Source organism: Kryptolebias marmoratus, linkage group LG12, assembly GCF_001649575.2.
Source record: "Kryptolebias marmoratus isolate JLee-2015 linkage group LG12, ASM164957v2, whole genome shotgun sequence".
NCBI lineage: Eukaryota > Metazoa > Chordata > Actinopteri > Cyprinodontiformes > Rivulidae > Kryptolebias > Kryptolebias marmoratus.
The window spans coordinates 13,393,110-13,405,787 of record NC_051441.1 but is presented as its reverse complement, the minus strand read 5'-3'; the positions used below and the strand labels follow the sequence as shown (position 1 = coordinate 13,405,787).

The 12,678-nt window shown below is 36.4% G+C and overlaps 4 protein-coding genes across 4 annotated transcripts in view; all 4 read right to left on the bottom strand.

The window, feature by feature from the left end:
* The window catches only part of antkmt (adenine nucleotide translocase lysine methyltransferase), a 3,409-nt gene extending 2,529 nt beyond the window's left edge, over positions 1 to 880 (bottom strand). The window contains exons 1-3 of the mRNA XM_017428077.3: positions 704 to 880; positions 507 to 611; positions 273 to 413 (exon numbers count right to left, since the gene is read on the bottom strand). Of these exons, the coding sequence (XP_017283566.1) occupies positions 273 to 413; positions 507 to 611; positions 704 to 865 (408 nt within the window). The 5' untranslated portion in view covers positions 866 to 880. The remainder of the gene's footprint in view (positions 1 to 272; positions 414 to 506; positions 612 to 703) is intronic.
* mapk8ip3 (mitogen-activated protein kinase 8 interacting protein 3) overlaps positions 1 to 12,678 on the bottom strand; it is a gene marked incomplete in the record, with an annotated part of 1,049,817 nt that overhangs the window by 213,260 nt on the left and 823,879 nt on the right.
* Positions 1,829 to 5,869, bottom strand: hirip3 (HIRA interacting protein 3). Its single transcript, XM_017428076.3, has 8 exons — positions 5,728 to 5,869; positions 4,693 to 4,813; positions 4,261 to 4,408; positions 3,354 to 3,719; positions 3,142 to 3,269; positions 2,781 to 2,928; positions 2,373 to 2,471; positions 1,829 to 2,050 (listed from the first exon to the last, which is right to left on the bottom strand). Exons 1-8 carry the CDS (start codon positions 5,799 to 5,801, stop codon positions 1,866 to 1,868), a joined length of 1,269 nt encoding a protein of 422 aa, XP_017283565.1. The 5' UTR covers positions 5,802 to 5,869; the 3' UTR covers positions 1,829 to 1,865.
* kctd13 (potassium channel tetramerization domain containing 13) lies at positions 6,743 to 11,890 on the bottom strand. Its single transcript, XM_017428097.3, has 7 exons — positions 11,488 to 11,890; positions 10,299 to 10,550; positions 9,745 to 9,914; positions 9,033 to 9,122; positions 8,810 to 8,862; positions 8,473 to 8,668; positions 6,743 to 8,127 (listed from the first exon to the last, which is right to left on the bottom strand). Exons 2-7 carry the CDS (start codon positions 10,525 to 10,527, stop codon positions 7,894 to 7,896), a joined length of 972 nt encoding a protein of 323 aa, XP_017283586.1. The 5' UTR covers positions 10,528 to 10,550; positions 11,488 to 11,890; the 3' UTR covers positions 6,743 to 7,893.

Sequence of the window (12,678 nt, the reverse complement as noted above, 5' to 3'; positions counted from 1 at the left end):
AACATCAGACATCTCAGTCCAGAAATGTGCAGTTCTAGGCACAGCCAAGATACTGCGCAGAACCCTCAAGCTCCCAGGCCTCTGGTAGAGGACCCGAGCTCAGAGGATGAAACAAAGACCACCCGCGGAGGGTGAGAAGGGATTTTTTTTTTTTTTTTTATATATTCGAGGGGAATGAGCCCATTTTCACCTCAAACTGGCATATACAGCGAGCACAAATGAAATAAGTTGATAGTAGCAATACTAAATCACACACAAGAAAAATGCCAAACCTTCCAGAGATCTTCTCGTCGGTATGAGACTTTTCCATGGTGACCTGCTCTCCAGGCATGAAAGCGAGCTAGGTGCACAAGCCAGGGGTTCAGCTCATAACCAACAGCTGGACTAAAACCATGACGATGGGCTTCCAAGACCTTAAGGGTTAAAATTGCCAACAATCAAAAACTATTCTTAAAATGTTTAGGAAAAGAAGACTCCAACTATCTTGCTCATACACTCTTACTTACAATACGACCGTCTCCAGATCCCAAATCCACAAGACCTCCCTTTCGTCCTCTTAGCAGTGTCATCACATTTTGTACTTGAGCTTTGCTGGCAGGAATGTAAGGGACCTGGAAGAAATTTTCAAGAGCTAAAGAGCAAAGGAGTGACGTTTAGATGTATACAAACTTTTCTACTCAAAGTCTTCAGCTGTACACCAAACCTGCAGCCTCAGCGGGACTTTTCGGAATCCTGGTTGAAGGATTCCCACCCACATGGCATATACAGCGAGCCCAGTGCCAGCAGCTATCTGAGCAACACCCCAACCCCCGAGCTGCCTGGTCCTGATCTCTGTGAGGACCTCATCTGGGGTGTCTTCATCCATCCCTGCACGAGATGCGAGTATTGTCTCTAAATCCAATTTTAGGGGAAACACATACTTCTGTGATATATGTTCCTTGGTGTAGCTTCAATAAATAAAAACACAGCAGATTAACTAACTGATGCATTTCTGTTTGAACAAGAACAGTTTAAAACAGAAGCTACTTCGGCATTGTGCGGATAATGGGGAAACTATTTGTTCAAACTTTTAGTAAACGTTATTTTCAAATGATTGAAGGCCATCTAACCATATCTTAAAACGAATAAATAACATTTATATAACATATTATACATGCTCTATGATATAAGCCTTTATTAAATATTTATTTTTTTTGAAGAACATTTCACGAGTTAGCGTTCTGCGGAATAACATAAAACACATATTTCACTCCGTAATGTTGGCTTGCTAAAAATAAATAAATACAAATTTACTGTAAAAATAGTACTTTTATTAACACTTTAACTCCGAAGTAAAATAAAATACAACACGGTACAATTAAAACCCTGACCTGAAGGGCTGCGGCCGGACACATTACACTGTAGGACGAGTCCTACAACAAAATATTCCGTGTACCGAAATGAAAACAGTAGTTCCGGTTACGTGATGCCGACGAGCCTTGAAAATACTTTAATTACAAACTATAAAGGTATAAAATTGAAGATATTAAAGTGATTTTTAAAAAATGTTCCCAACAATTACGGTCTAAAAACCTTCATTTAGTTACTTGCTTTGTAAGACTTTCACAGATGGTTTATGTTTCAAATAGTTTGACACATTTTTAAAATTCAAAATAAAATAGGAATTATTTCTTTATATAATTTCTGTTCAAAGATTTATTTAGAACAAACCATTTGAAAAGTTTACCCAAACTCTCAAAACACTATCTATAAAACAACTGTAATATTAAAAAAAATAAAAAAGACAAAAACTCTGGTTTGTAGCAAAATAGAAAAAACACCATGCATAACCAAGTCAACACTGAATATGTAAAAGTCAAACTGTATTAGTCACTGTCTGCATCATCGCTGATAATTCCCTGCAGGTTGGCCCATTCTGACATTTTTCTACGTCTCTTGTCTGGATTGTTTTCCTGATCACTATCAGAGCCAGAGTTCAGAGTGCGCTGATAAGCGGAGGAAGGAGGGTCCCGTTCCTGCCTTGCTGCGGTTCCTCTGCGTCTAGGACGTCCTGAAAGATAATCACATCAAACGATTTTGTAACAAGAGACCATTTTATGATGAGACCAATACTACAGTACTTGACCGAATGGCATAAAATCATAGGGTTGCATTTCTTCACTTTTCCAGGTTATAAACAACACCCGAAGCCTACTTCTTTCAGAATTTGATGTACAGTGAGGAACATAATACATAAGCATACTGATAAGCAAACAATAACAAACAATAAACCATGGTACTTTTGTAGTAAAGCAAGTTATTTCCGATTCATTTGAAAAAGAAAAATGATCAATGCTCTCCTTCAGAAACATACAGAAAAACAGAACAGAGACCTTCTGTGGTGATGATGTTGCCGACATCAAGCTCAGCCACTTCCTGGGCTTCTTCTCTCTTCATTCTGATCTTTTTACATTTCTCAATAGATGGTTTTCCTAAGTAAAAAAGAAAACTGTAACCCATGGTGTTGCTGAAATTGCGTCTGTTGTTAAAACACCAATAAAACGAACCGTTTACACACAATGAATGTCAGTAAGTCAAGTCACCAGAAGAGTTTTGTTTTGAATTTGAAATGAATCCCAGAGAAAAATCACAACAGCATTCTCGCACTGAATCCTAAAGACTTCAACATCGGGTTTTCTGGTTAATCTGAAATATTTAGTCTTTCCAAATAGAAAATTTATTATTTTTTTCATTTAACCAAGATGTATGGTCTGTAAAAAGATGACTGCATTCCCACTGACCGTGGACACCAAGATCTTCAAGCTCCTTTTTTAAAACAGCCACTTTGGAGCGAGTGGAATGGCAGCAATGGAGCAGCTTCTTGTAGTTCCTCCTCACACCACAGAGAGCTATGTAACGTCTAAGCCTTATGACTACTTTGTCTCCATCCTGCAGGATAAAGTTAATAACATACAAGATGCAACATTAAGTCTTCGGGTTGCAGAAATTTTCTAATCCCAGTTTTAAATTTTATGGTATTTATCAAGCATCTTCTAATTTTTTCAACTTTGCTCTTTCAAGATTACTTTTAGTTTAATCACAATAACATCTTAAACAAAATAAGAACTTGATTTAGATTTAGTTCGTTACCAATAAGCTCACCTTGTTGTCATTTTTCATTCTTTTCTTTTTCTTCTTCTCATCTCCTGCACCTTCTGTCCCACTCTTATTGTCTTCCTCCAAAGAAGGCAGGGATGATGAATCTGAGTCGGAGTCATTTTTCTTTTCTTCTGTGACACAAGAGCAGAAAATACATTGAGAAACACAAAACACAAATAAATACTTGCACATATAGGAATAGTGTGTACAATCACCTTTTTTGTTGTCAGAGGACTCACTGTCCTTGATTTTGTCGCTTTTTTTGGACTCATCTGAATCGCTCTCGCTCTCCTGATCACTCTCTGCCGTTTTCTTCCCAGCACTTGTGCTGATGCTTCTCTTCTCTCCATTCTTTGAAGTGTTTGCTTTATTTTCCACAGTTTTCCCAGGACTGTTACTCTCGTTCCCGCTTTGTTCTGCCTCATTCATCTCTTCATCTGAGGAGTCATCGCTCGAAGTCTGCTGTTTAGTGTCTCCAGTTTCTTCCGGGGCCGATTTTTTCCTCTCGCGCTTTGCATCGTCAGCTTGAGATTTTCTTTGCTTCGGACTTCCTGGTTTGCAGTCCCCTTCATCCTCTGAATCTGAAACGGATCACACGGCAAAGGCACGTTTCATAAAAGACGTAAGAAATCAAGTTTTACAAAGTAAGAGTTGAGAAATTGTTCTTATTTTTCATGTTTGTAGGTTTTATGCATACACAAATTTGAGTAAAACGTAGTTCTTATAAATGATTTTAAAAGAGAAAATATTAATAATGACAAACATATTAAACGCCCAAAACTGTAAACAGTTTGTTTCTATTTCTCCCTTTATCTCTGTTTAAGCATGTAATCTATGAATATTTTCAGCTGTTTGTTATTATTGTCATTGTTTTATATTTCTGTTAACTGAGTACCAAAGAGTTTTCGATGAACAGCTTTGAGAAATCTTTTTAGTTTTTTTAGACTAAATCATCAAGAACTGATGTGGCTCATAACCAATAACAATCCTTACTGCTTGCTTTAGTAGCTGAACTGTTAATGTTCGTGCAGGACATTGTACACGGAATAAGAACAACAGAAAACCTGCCTATTAATTAACAGGACACATTTAATCACAATAAAAACAATAGGTACAACCTACCTGAGGATGAGCTTGACTGATGGGATCGTGATTTTTTGGCTGTGGATTGTTTTTCTTCTTCACTTTCCACCTCTTCCTGCTCCCTTTCTCTCTTCCTTCTGTGCCGGGGCTTTTCGTTCTCAGACTCACTTTCACTTTGATCATTTTCCTTAAAAAATACATCAAGATTAATTGGATTGAGTACAGCACCAACACCAAGGATTTTATTCTCAAACAAAACGAAAAACACCGTTCTTACAATACCTATAAAATACAAATAATTTCATGACTTTTGATACCAATGTTTTACTTGTTCATGGAGGGGAAAGTAGAAACAGTTCATGGTTGTTTTTGGTTCCTCATTTGTGATGGAAACCAAGCATAATTTCTTCCCAAGTTGATAAGTATTTACTCCTGAAATGTAATGACAAAGATTTGAAAAGGTTTAAGTACCTGCATCTTCAGAAGTTCTTCTTCCACCACTTTTTTCACGATTTTTTTAGCCTCAGGACTCAGAGTCTCACATTTCACGTGGGCCATGTATCTCTTTTTCAGGACTCCTAACGTCAGCGTGCTAAAACAAAACAGCAGGAATACATTATTCAGCAACTCACACTTGGTTTTTGGAAAACACTGAAAAGTAAATCAGAAAATGGATGAACCCGATTTTATATCTTAATTTTAATGAAAACCCTTAACTTTGAAGAGTACCTGTCGAATACTAAATTTAGTGACAAAAAATATGACTTTCCTGTTTTAAATACCACTTATAAAATTATATAGTGTCAAAGCTAAAATAATATACAGATCTTACTCATAAAACGTTTGAACAACACTTCATTTTGTGGAGGAACACCTTCCAATTTTGTAAACACAAGTAAAGCAAGCATATTTGAACTAAAACAAAATTATTATCTCCATAGTCAGCTGACTTATTTTTACTGCTTGATTTATATATTTATTTCAGCTAATTTAAAAAGAACCTTAACAGATAAATATAAAGTGCTAAAATTAACTTCCTGGATGACAGTCTTGTTTCACGAATAGATACCATTTTCCACCAGTGGGGGTCGCTAAACTTTAATTTGGACATGACATTTGTTTAATTTGAATTATCCCATCGTCTCAATTTTAACTTTTAATCAGCTAGTTTAGCCAACTTGTAGTGACAGTACGGAAAAGACAAACTTAAACACTTATATCTGCTCTTATGTGGATACCTCTGAACCTCTGAATAGTTTAAATTAAAGACTTAAAGTGTTCAGTCACTCAGTTAGGTGAATACCGCTGGTTACAGCAAACTACCTGCTCTTAAATACAAAAGGAGCTAAATCTAACCCACCCAAAAGTGGCAAAAGTAATCTATTAATTGGCGTTCACTTACACACATTTGACACGGGAAAAGCTAGACAGCGTGTTTTTTTTTTTTGTTTTAATAACCGGACAAATAAAACGTATTTAGTCTTAGCACAGAGACTTCACATGTACCTCAAGTCTGGCCTTTCACGAAGCTGCTGAACAATAAACCTCCGGATTCTCGCTGTCTCTTTCACTGACACCATTTTAAAGATTGCGATGTTTTTATGTTTTGGCGGCTGGGTCCGTGAACGCAACAGGAAGTGACGCAATAAACCACGCTCCCAAACAACGGAAGCATTGAATTTGACGCTGAAATGAACATTTATTTTAGCCTTAAGATTAATTTTATTTTCGTATATCTTAGGTCTGGGCTGATCAAAGTGTGAATACCTTCAAATGTTGCATTCTCCTATTTTGCCAGAAAACATACAGGCATAAAGTTTAAACTTTTCTATTAACGCATCAGTACTACTACAGGTTGGGGTATAATTTTTAAGTGCCATTGTTCAAATCAACACCTAAAATGTTGATCTTCCATGTATACAGAGAGAAAACAAAACGTGCATTTTTAAAAAGAAGCAAAAAAAATCTAAACACGAACAAAGTTAAAACACGCAACAAAAAACTTTAATGTACAGGTGCTAAACTAGAACGGACATATGCAGGGATATATGTCCGCAATGAAACTAGAAGCCCTTACAATTTTCATTTTAATTTTCATTTTAATTTTCATTTTAATATAATTTATGGGCATCATAATAAAATAAGCAATCCTTGAAAGTGTTTGTGGTTTCCAACACTAAATAAACCTCCAAAAATTAATGTTTTAATCAAACCCAATGTGATCACAACACCACATAGGCAATTATTTTGTTTTATGATTTCAATTATAAATTTGAGAATTTGTCAGGAATGTCCTGCATAAAGTTATCTATAAATCTGAACATTTTTCCATCAACAAGTATGATTAATGCTTATAAAATGCTTGATTAGAGGTTCTATTTATTTTAAATATATAAATATTTCAAACTCTTCTGTGCATCACAACACACTAAGTAAAATATATACCTTGGTTGTTTTTTGTAACTTATCACTTGGGTGCATCCTTAAAGTACAAAAACAAAAAATAAACACAGGCTAAAGATGGATTTTATAAGCAATTTATTTAGAACATTTCCAAGACCACAGGATGGAAGTTGTATTAGTGCATCTTTAAGGATCAAATATGGGTCTGACAAACATTTTGCTCCCATTCAATGTTTTTTTCCTCTCCTTCCTACTATTCAGAGTGCTTCAGTTTTCATGTCACCAGTGAACACTGAAGAAAAATGATCAAACTTATCCTCTCCCTGAGGCAAATACAAAAACAATTAAGTGTAGTCTAGCTTTTTAGTGACTCTACGGCCAATCAGTTTAGTCAAAATTCTGCGATTTGGTATAAGACAAAGCAAAAGTGAAAGATCCTGGCTCAGAAAAACTCACATCAAAGAAAATGGTCACAGTTCATCTTGAAACACTGAACTGACGTGTAGGTTTTTGATTTATTAATGTACAGGTGTAAATTCGTAATCTGATCTGTGCTGCAGAGTGCATCAGATAGTTGAAGGATTAAGTCACTTAAACATTAGGTAACAAACATTGGATTTGATACAAAAGTTAAATACCAAACAATAAATTAGATTCATAAATTAATAATAATAAAAAAACAGCTTCAAGCAACAATTGTAATAATTTAAATAAAGAAAACTGAGCTGCTCATTCATAGACACCCTCACTAAAAATGGCTTTCCAGTGTTCACACGTCGAGGCTCAGACTCACCGCCCTCAGTCGGTCACTGTTCAGCAGGATTTTCTTTCTCCATCATAAAAATCAGATGTTTAACAGCCTGGATATACTGACAGTGTTTCCTACAGATAAAGAAGAAGTTGCCACACAATTCGTACCCACAGTAACAGAAGGTGGTCTTAAGGTTGAGGAAAAATCAAGTTTGGAGTAAAGATTTTGAGGACCATTCAGTAACATCTGAAATAATATCCAATGGTTTCAGTCACAGTTAACTTATTTCCTATCCAAAGAATGTACACAAATTGTTTTCTTGTAAACATTTTCTCTAACTTGTGTCACAAAAATCAGTCAACCTCAGATTTCGGCAAGTGTGCTTAAAGACATTTCATGAAAAAGACCAAGCTATTGCTCCGAACAAGAACATCTCTTTCATTCTGCAAGCATTCAAAACAACAAAAATAGCAAAACAAATCACTCTCCCATGCCTTATTATTATTATTTTCACAGAATTAGTCCTTATACACGGTTTGCTGCCCGTGTCCTCTCTCATCATGCATTATGTGCCTCCTTACGTGGATCCGCCTCACTCGTCTGTCCCCTCCCGTGGCGCCCTCCTCCTCCGAGTGACCGGCTCCCAGCGATGAATCCAAGAGGTGTAATCCTCCGGGACCCGACCTTCTGTTGTCCTCATAGATCAGGATGTTGAGTGTTTCTTCAAATATCCGCGCCTCGGGAAACTCAACCTAAAAACACACAATGAATTGTGTTTTTTTTTTATGTGAATTACAGAAATTATTAGTTTAATTGCAAATGTAATAATGCCATGTTTATCATACACAGCCTAACACTCATCCAAGGAATGTTAGAGCCTTTAAATTATAAACAGAATTATTTACTTTTTTTTTAGCTTGAGGCAAATATTTTTTAACCTGCCTGCCTCCAAACATAGAAAACTCACCAGCTCTAAGGGGATTGTGGGCAAAGTCAGGCTATTCTTTTCCCCAGTTTCAAACTTTTAGAATAAAAAGGGTTGCCATTTCTGCCAGAAAGTGCAGAAATGCGTTTCATCTCCATCATATCATGCTTACCTTGGTCTGCTTCTTTTCCGTGGCATAGACAATGGAGGTGCAGCATACTTCTGCAATCTTGCGGCCTTCGCCGTAGAAGGACCAGCAGCAGATCTCATCCCCGAGCACGTCTTTGACGAACAGGACGCGGCCGTTGAACCGAAGCACAAGTTTGTCAAACAGCTCGATGTTCTTCAGCAGGTTGTCGTCAGAGTTGCTGGTTGCAGAGCAAAACAACAACATCAACGTGTTGTTATTAAAATCTGTATAGATTAAGCGTTTTTTTTTTTTGGCTACAGGAATTAAATACAATTTATTTGTACTTTCTCCAAGATACGTGCTTAGTCAAACTATTTACCTTGTATAAGAGTATTTGTTGTTTCCTCTGTTGTTTTGCAGCTTTACTACAGGCTGGGAACAAGAAACAAGATATATTGTGGTAAACTCAGTGGTTTAAATGTGTTCAAAGATTTAATTATACAGAAAGAACCAACGTCAAATTTATGTAGGAAAAGACAGTAACGTTTCTCACTTTTGCTTTGTTTTCCATTTGACTCAAATTCAATGTATTTTTTTTTTACCTTTCTACATGTAGCAATCATCCTCTGCTCTTCTTTGGCTGAAGTGATCATGGGGATGCGGCACACACTTTCAAACACATCCTTTTGTTTCTAAATAAAAATAAAACTTGTTCAAATATGATCAGTTTTTTTTTTTACAAGTAATCACATAAATCCACAAAAGTATGACTAAGCCGATAAGAAATATCCTTCAAAATGGACAAAATCTCTTCTTAATTGCTAATTACAGCTTACAGTTGTCCCTATTTAATTGAATTCAAAGTGATAATTGTGTTTGTTTTGATAAATCACTCAAAAATTCCACAAAAAGAGTAAAAAAGTACTGTTCATAGTATAAACATTGATATGTATATACACTACTTCTGGTGACAATCCCAAAGAGAAACAACCAGTAAGGTCCAAAAGATTAGCGTTCTTCAACAGCTGATTGTGACAATAAGAATATTATTTGTCTTCCCTCCTAACTTGCTGCTCGCTTTTAAGCATCTAGTAAATAAGATGAGAGAACAAGGAGCTGATTTCTAAAGTGACTATAGAACAAATAGCTTATATCTGGAACCATTAAATTATGTCAAATGAAGAGAAGAAAGCAGATCTTTTACATCTGGTAGAGGAAACTATATGAATGTCAAATTTCAAAGACATGGTTGGTTCTTTAGAATATATTTGTACTAATCTCTTTTAGTAATCATATCTTCTTCCATCCGTTTACCTGCATGGCGCTGAGGCAGTGCTGCACAAGTCCCTGTACTCGATAGTACTGGGCCTCTTTTAGGACTTCATCCAGTTCTCTGTAATCCTCTGGAAGCGGAACCAAACCGTCTCGCAGAAAGTTCAAAACCAGCTCAAAGTGTCGACCGGACCTATCCAAAACCACCCAACCTGGAACAGCAGGGACATTTCTCTCTGTCAGTAATTTTCTTCTGAAATCTGCTTTTTGTAGTAAGAAAGAAAGAAAGCGGCCATATTCATATCGAACAGACACAAGTTTAGGTGGATAATAATTTCTGGCACGCTTATATGATTCCATAAAAGTACTCAACCAATAACTTTTCATGCAATGTGCTGAGTGTCAACAGCTCAAGGGGTTGATCAATAGGAAAGGTGCCCATTTAAAAATATTATTAAAAAAAACAACTATAAGTGCAACATTATTACAATAAAATGTTATTATAAACCCCCAAAATCATGTTAATATTTCTAATGTCATTATCAAAATCTTAAAGATTTAAGATCAATTACAGTAGGTAACAGACATCAGCCTACCTTCGGAGTCGATGGTAACATCTGTCCCTCCAGTGCAGATGTTTCGCAGCAGACTGTCTTCTTTGCTTAACGTCTGGACGGTTGTATAATGCAGTGATCCTCCCACGTTTAATTTGACGTACTTGCTCCCCAGCAGACCCAGATTTCTGTGCCCGTCTGAGTTGTGGCAGGAGGGCTGGGGAACAGCGGAGTCGGCAGCATGACTGCCAACTGAAGCCTCCGCAGACATGGAGCTGTGGAGTCACTTCCTGACTGAAATGCAGAGTAACACAGCAGCTTGTTTACTGAAAACATGTACCTGTACCACCCGAGTACTTATATATACATCTGAACCCCTGTCTCCTGTTTAAAGAACATGGCAGCTTTGGGTTACTATGAGGGGATTTGTGCCTTTCACAACTTGATCACTTTGTGGTTATTGTCAAAACACCAAATAAAAATAACATAAATAAATTGTTTTTCATCCATCCAGTAGTGTTTAAGAGAGAGTCAGGGCGCACTAAAGCAATCATGTGTTGTTCACTCATCCTTTGATTTGTCACCGCTCTCCTGAGGACTTGCATTTGTCCCAGTAAAAACTATAAAACAGAAATGACTTCACATGTGAAACATCTGAGCATGGTATAAGGTATAATCAGCCACACTGTAGACCCCGGTGAGGATAAATGCTACAGTTAATTTTGGGGACTTTGCTCCATTCCTGCAACCTATCAGCTTTTTGTTTGCGAGGCCTGAACACTCACACTTACAACTTGTGCTTAAAACTATGGTTTGCAGTTTTGAAGGATGATAATTGTGTGTAAAATGCACATGAAACAAAACATACACATATTTAACCCTTTACAGTTTGAGTCCTTCATTCTGGGGTTGGAACATGTTTTTAGATTAAAATAACCTCTTCATCATTTTTAAATTGTACTTTTGACTGATTTCTTTCTCATCTAAAAAAATACAAAACATGAAAGTCCCATAAAGGCAGTAGATGTAAGATGCAAAACATTGAGAACAACCTGTGATTGTTTAGTTACAATTAACTACGCTGCCCCACTGATTTGAACCGTCCAAGAAACAGACAGGTAATACAGGAAATAGAAAGAAATACAAATAACATAGCTGGATAATGTCTGCTATAGATAATCGATGCAAATTTAGATTAAGCTAGCTTAGCTTAATATCAGCTCATACTTACCACACTGAACATCCAAAGGTTTCTGCGGGAGTGAAAGCTAAACGTATGAAGCCAACGACTTGTATTGAGCAAGCGAGCCACAAACAGGAAAAATAACACAATATTATTTAAAACACAGCTTCCGACAATCTCATGTTTAACCGCAACCTCGCACCCAACTTCAAGAGGCTAACAATAACAACAGCGACTCTATGTTGATGGGCTTTGAAACAGCGATTTTTATTAGCTGTGTGCCGCCTAAATTATGGTAAATAAAAATCTAGAAAAACCCATTACACTTCCTAAGATCCTACATTAAAAGCGGACCACTCCATTGTTTGAAACGCTGCTTGTTTACTGATGCTAATGAGAGAAGCTAAATAGGTCACTCGGAAACGAAAACCACACTTCCGCTGCTTTCTTCTTCTACGCTCAATTAAGTAGCGAACTACTGCCACCTTCTGGCCAGTCTACGTATCTGCATTTGTGTTTACACCGTTTGCTTTACTAACCTACTGTAAAAAATATTTGTTGACCTGCTTGTACATGAGGGCAGACAATAATATATTTTTAATATTTAAGTATCTTTTGTTTTGTCACGTTGTACACAACACCAATCATTTTCAAACAAAATACGTTATTTATCTAATATCAGTTATTTAATTGTTCAAAATGCCTGACTGCACGTCAAAGGCCTTTTGACAGCTTTTTAGTGTATTTGTTGAATTGTACAAAGTATCTACTACCCTCTAGTGTTCAAAATGTGGAACTGCAACACAATTATTTCGGTCCCCCTCTCAGAAAACAGTAATATTTTATATTCGAAGCACAAAGTGATTTGCGTTAAGAATGCAACACTAAAACATGTCTATATGCTCAAAGTGGAATGTTTCTCCTTTCCCGTAGATTTAGGTTTTTGCTTTTGTGACAGCTAGTGCACACCAGGATTCAAATAAATATAGGACACAGTGCATTTTCAGTGGGATAACATAATGCAAGAAAAAAAAACAACAACCTGTAGTGTAGATAATAAAAATATATATCTTTATGACATCAATAGATGTGTTCAGAGTCTATTGTTTTTTTATTGACACCCTGGACATTCTGGTCATTACTTTCAATATAATGAAAACCAAATAGAAATGGTTACCTTAGCAACAATGAAAAATGACTGCAGTTACTAAAAAAAGAGGATTTTTTTTAGAACTAAAA

What these genes read in the sequence shown, in the direction of transcription:
- hirip3 (XM_017428076.3), bottom strand. Translation starts at nt 5,801, where the DNA reads ATGGTGTCAGTGAAAGAGACAGCGAGAATCCGGAGGTTTATTGTTCAG. An exon ending in GTCCTCTGACAACAAAAAAG is followed by an intron (nt 3,270 to 3,353) that starts GTGATTGTACAC and finishes CTTGTGTCACAG; the next exon opens with AAGAAAAGAAAAATGACTCC. An exon ending in GAATGAAAAATGACAACAAG is followed by an intron (nt 2,929 to 3,141) that starts GTGAGCTTATTG and finishes TTTATCCTGCAG; the next exon opens with GATGGAGACAAAGTAGTCAT.
- kctd13 (XM_017428097.3), bottom strand. Translation starts at nt 10,527, where the DNA reads ATGTCTGCGGAGGCTTCAGTTGGCAGTCATGCTGCCGACTCCGCTGTT. An exon ending in ACTGCCTCAGCGCCATGCAG is followed by an intron (nt 9,123 to 9,744) that starts GTAAACGGATGG and finishes ATTTTTATTTAG; the next exon opens with AAACAAAAGGATGTGTTTGA. An exon ending in CGGAAAAGAAGCAGACCAAG is followed by an intron (nt 8,128 to 8,472) that starts GTAAGCATGATA and finishes GTGTGTTTTTAG; the next exon opens with GTTGAGTTTCCCGAGGCGCG.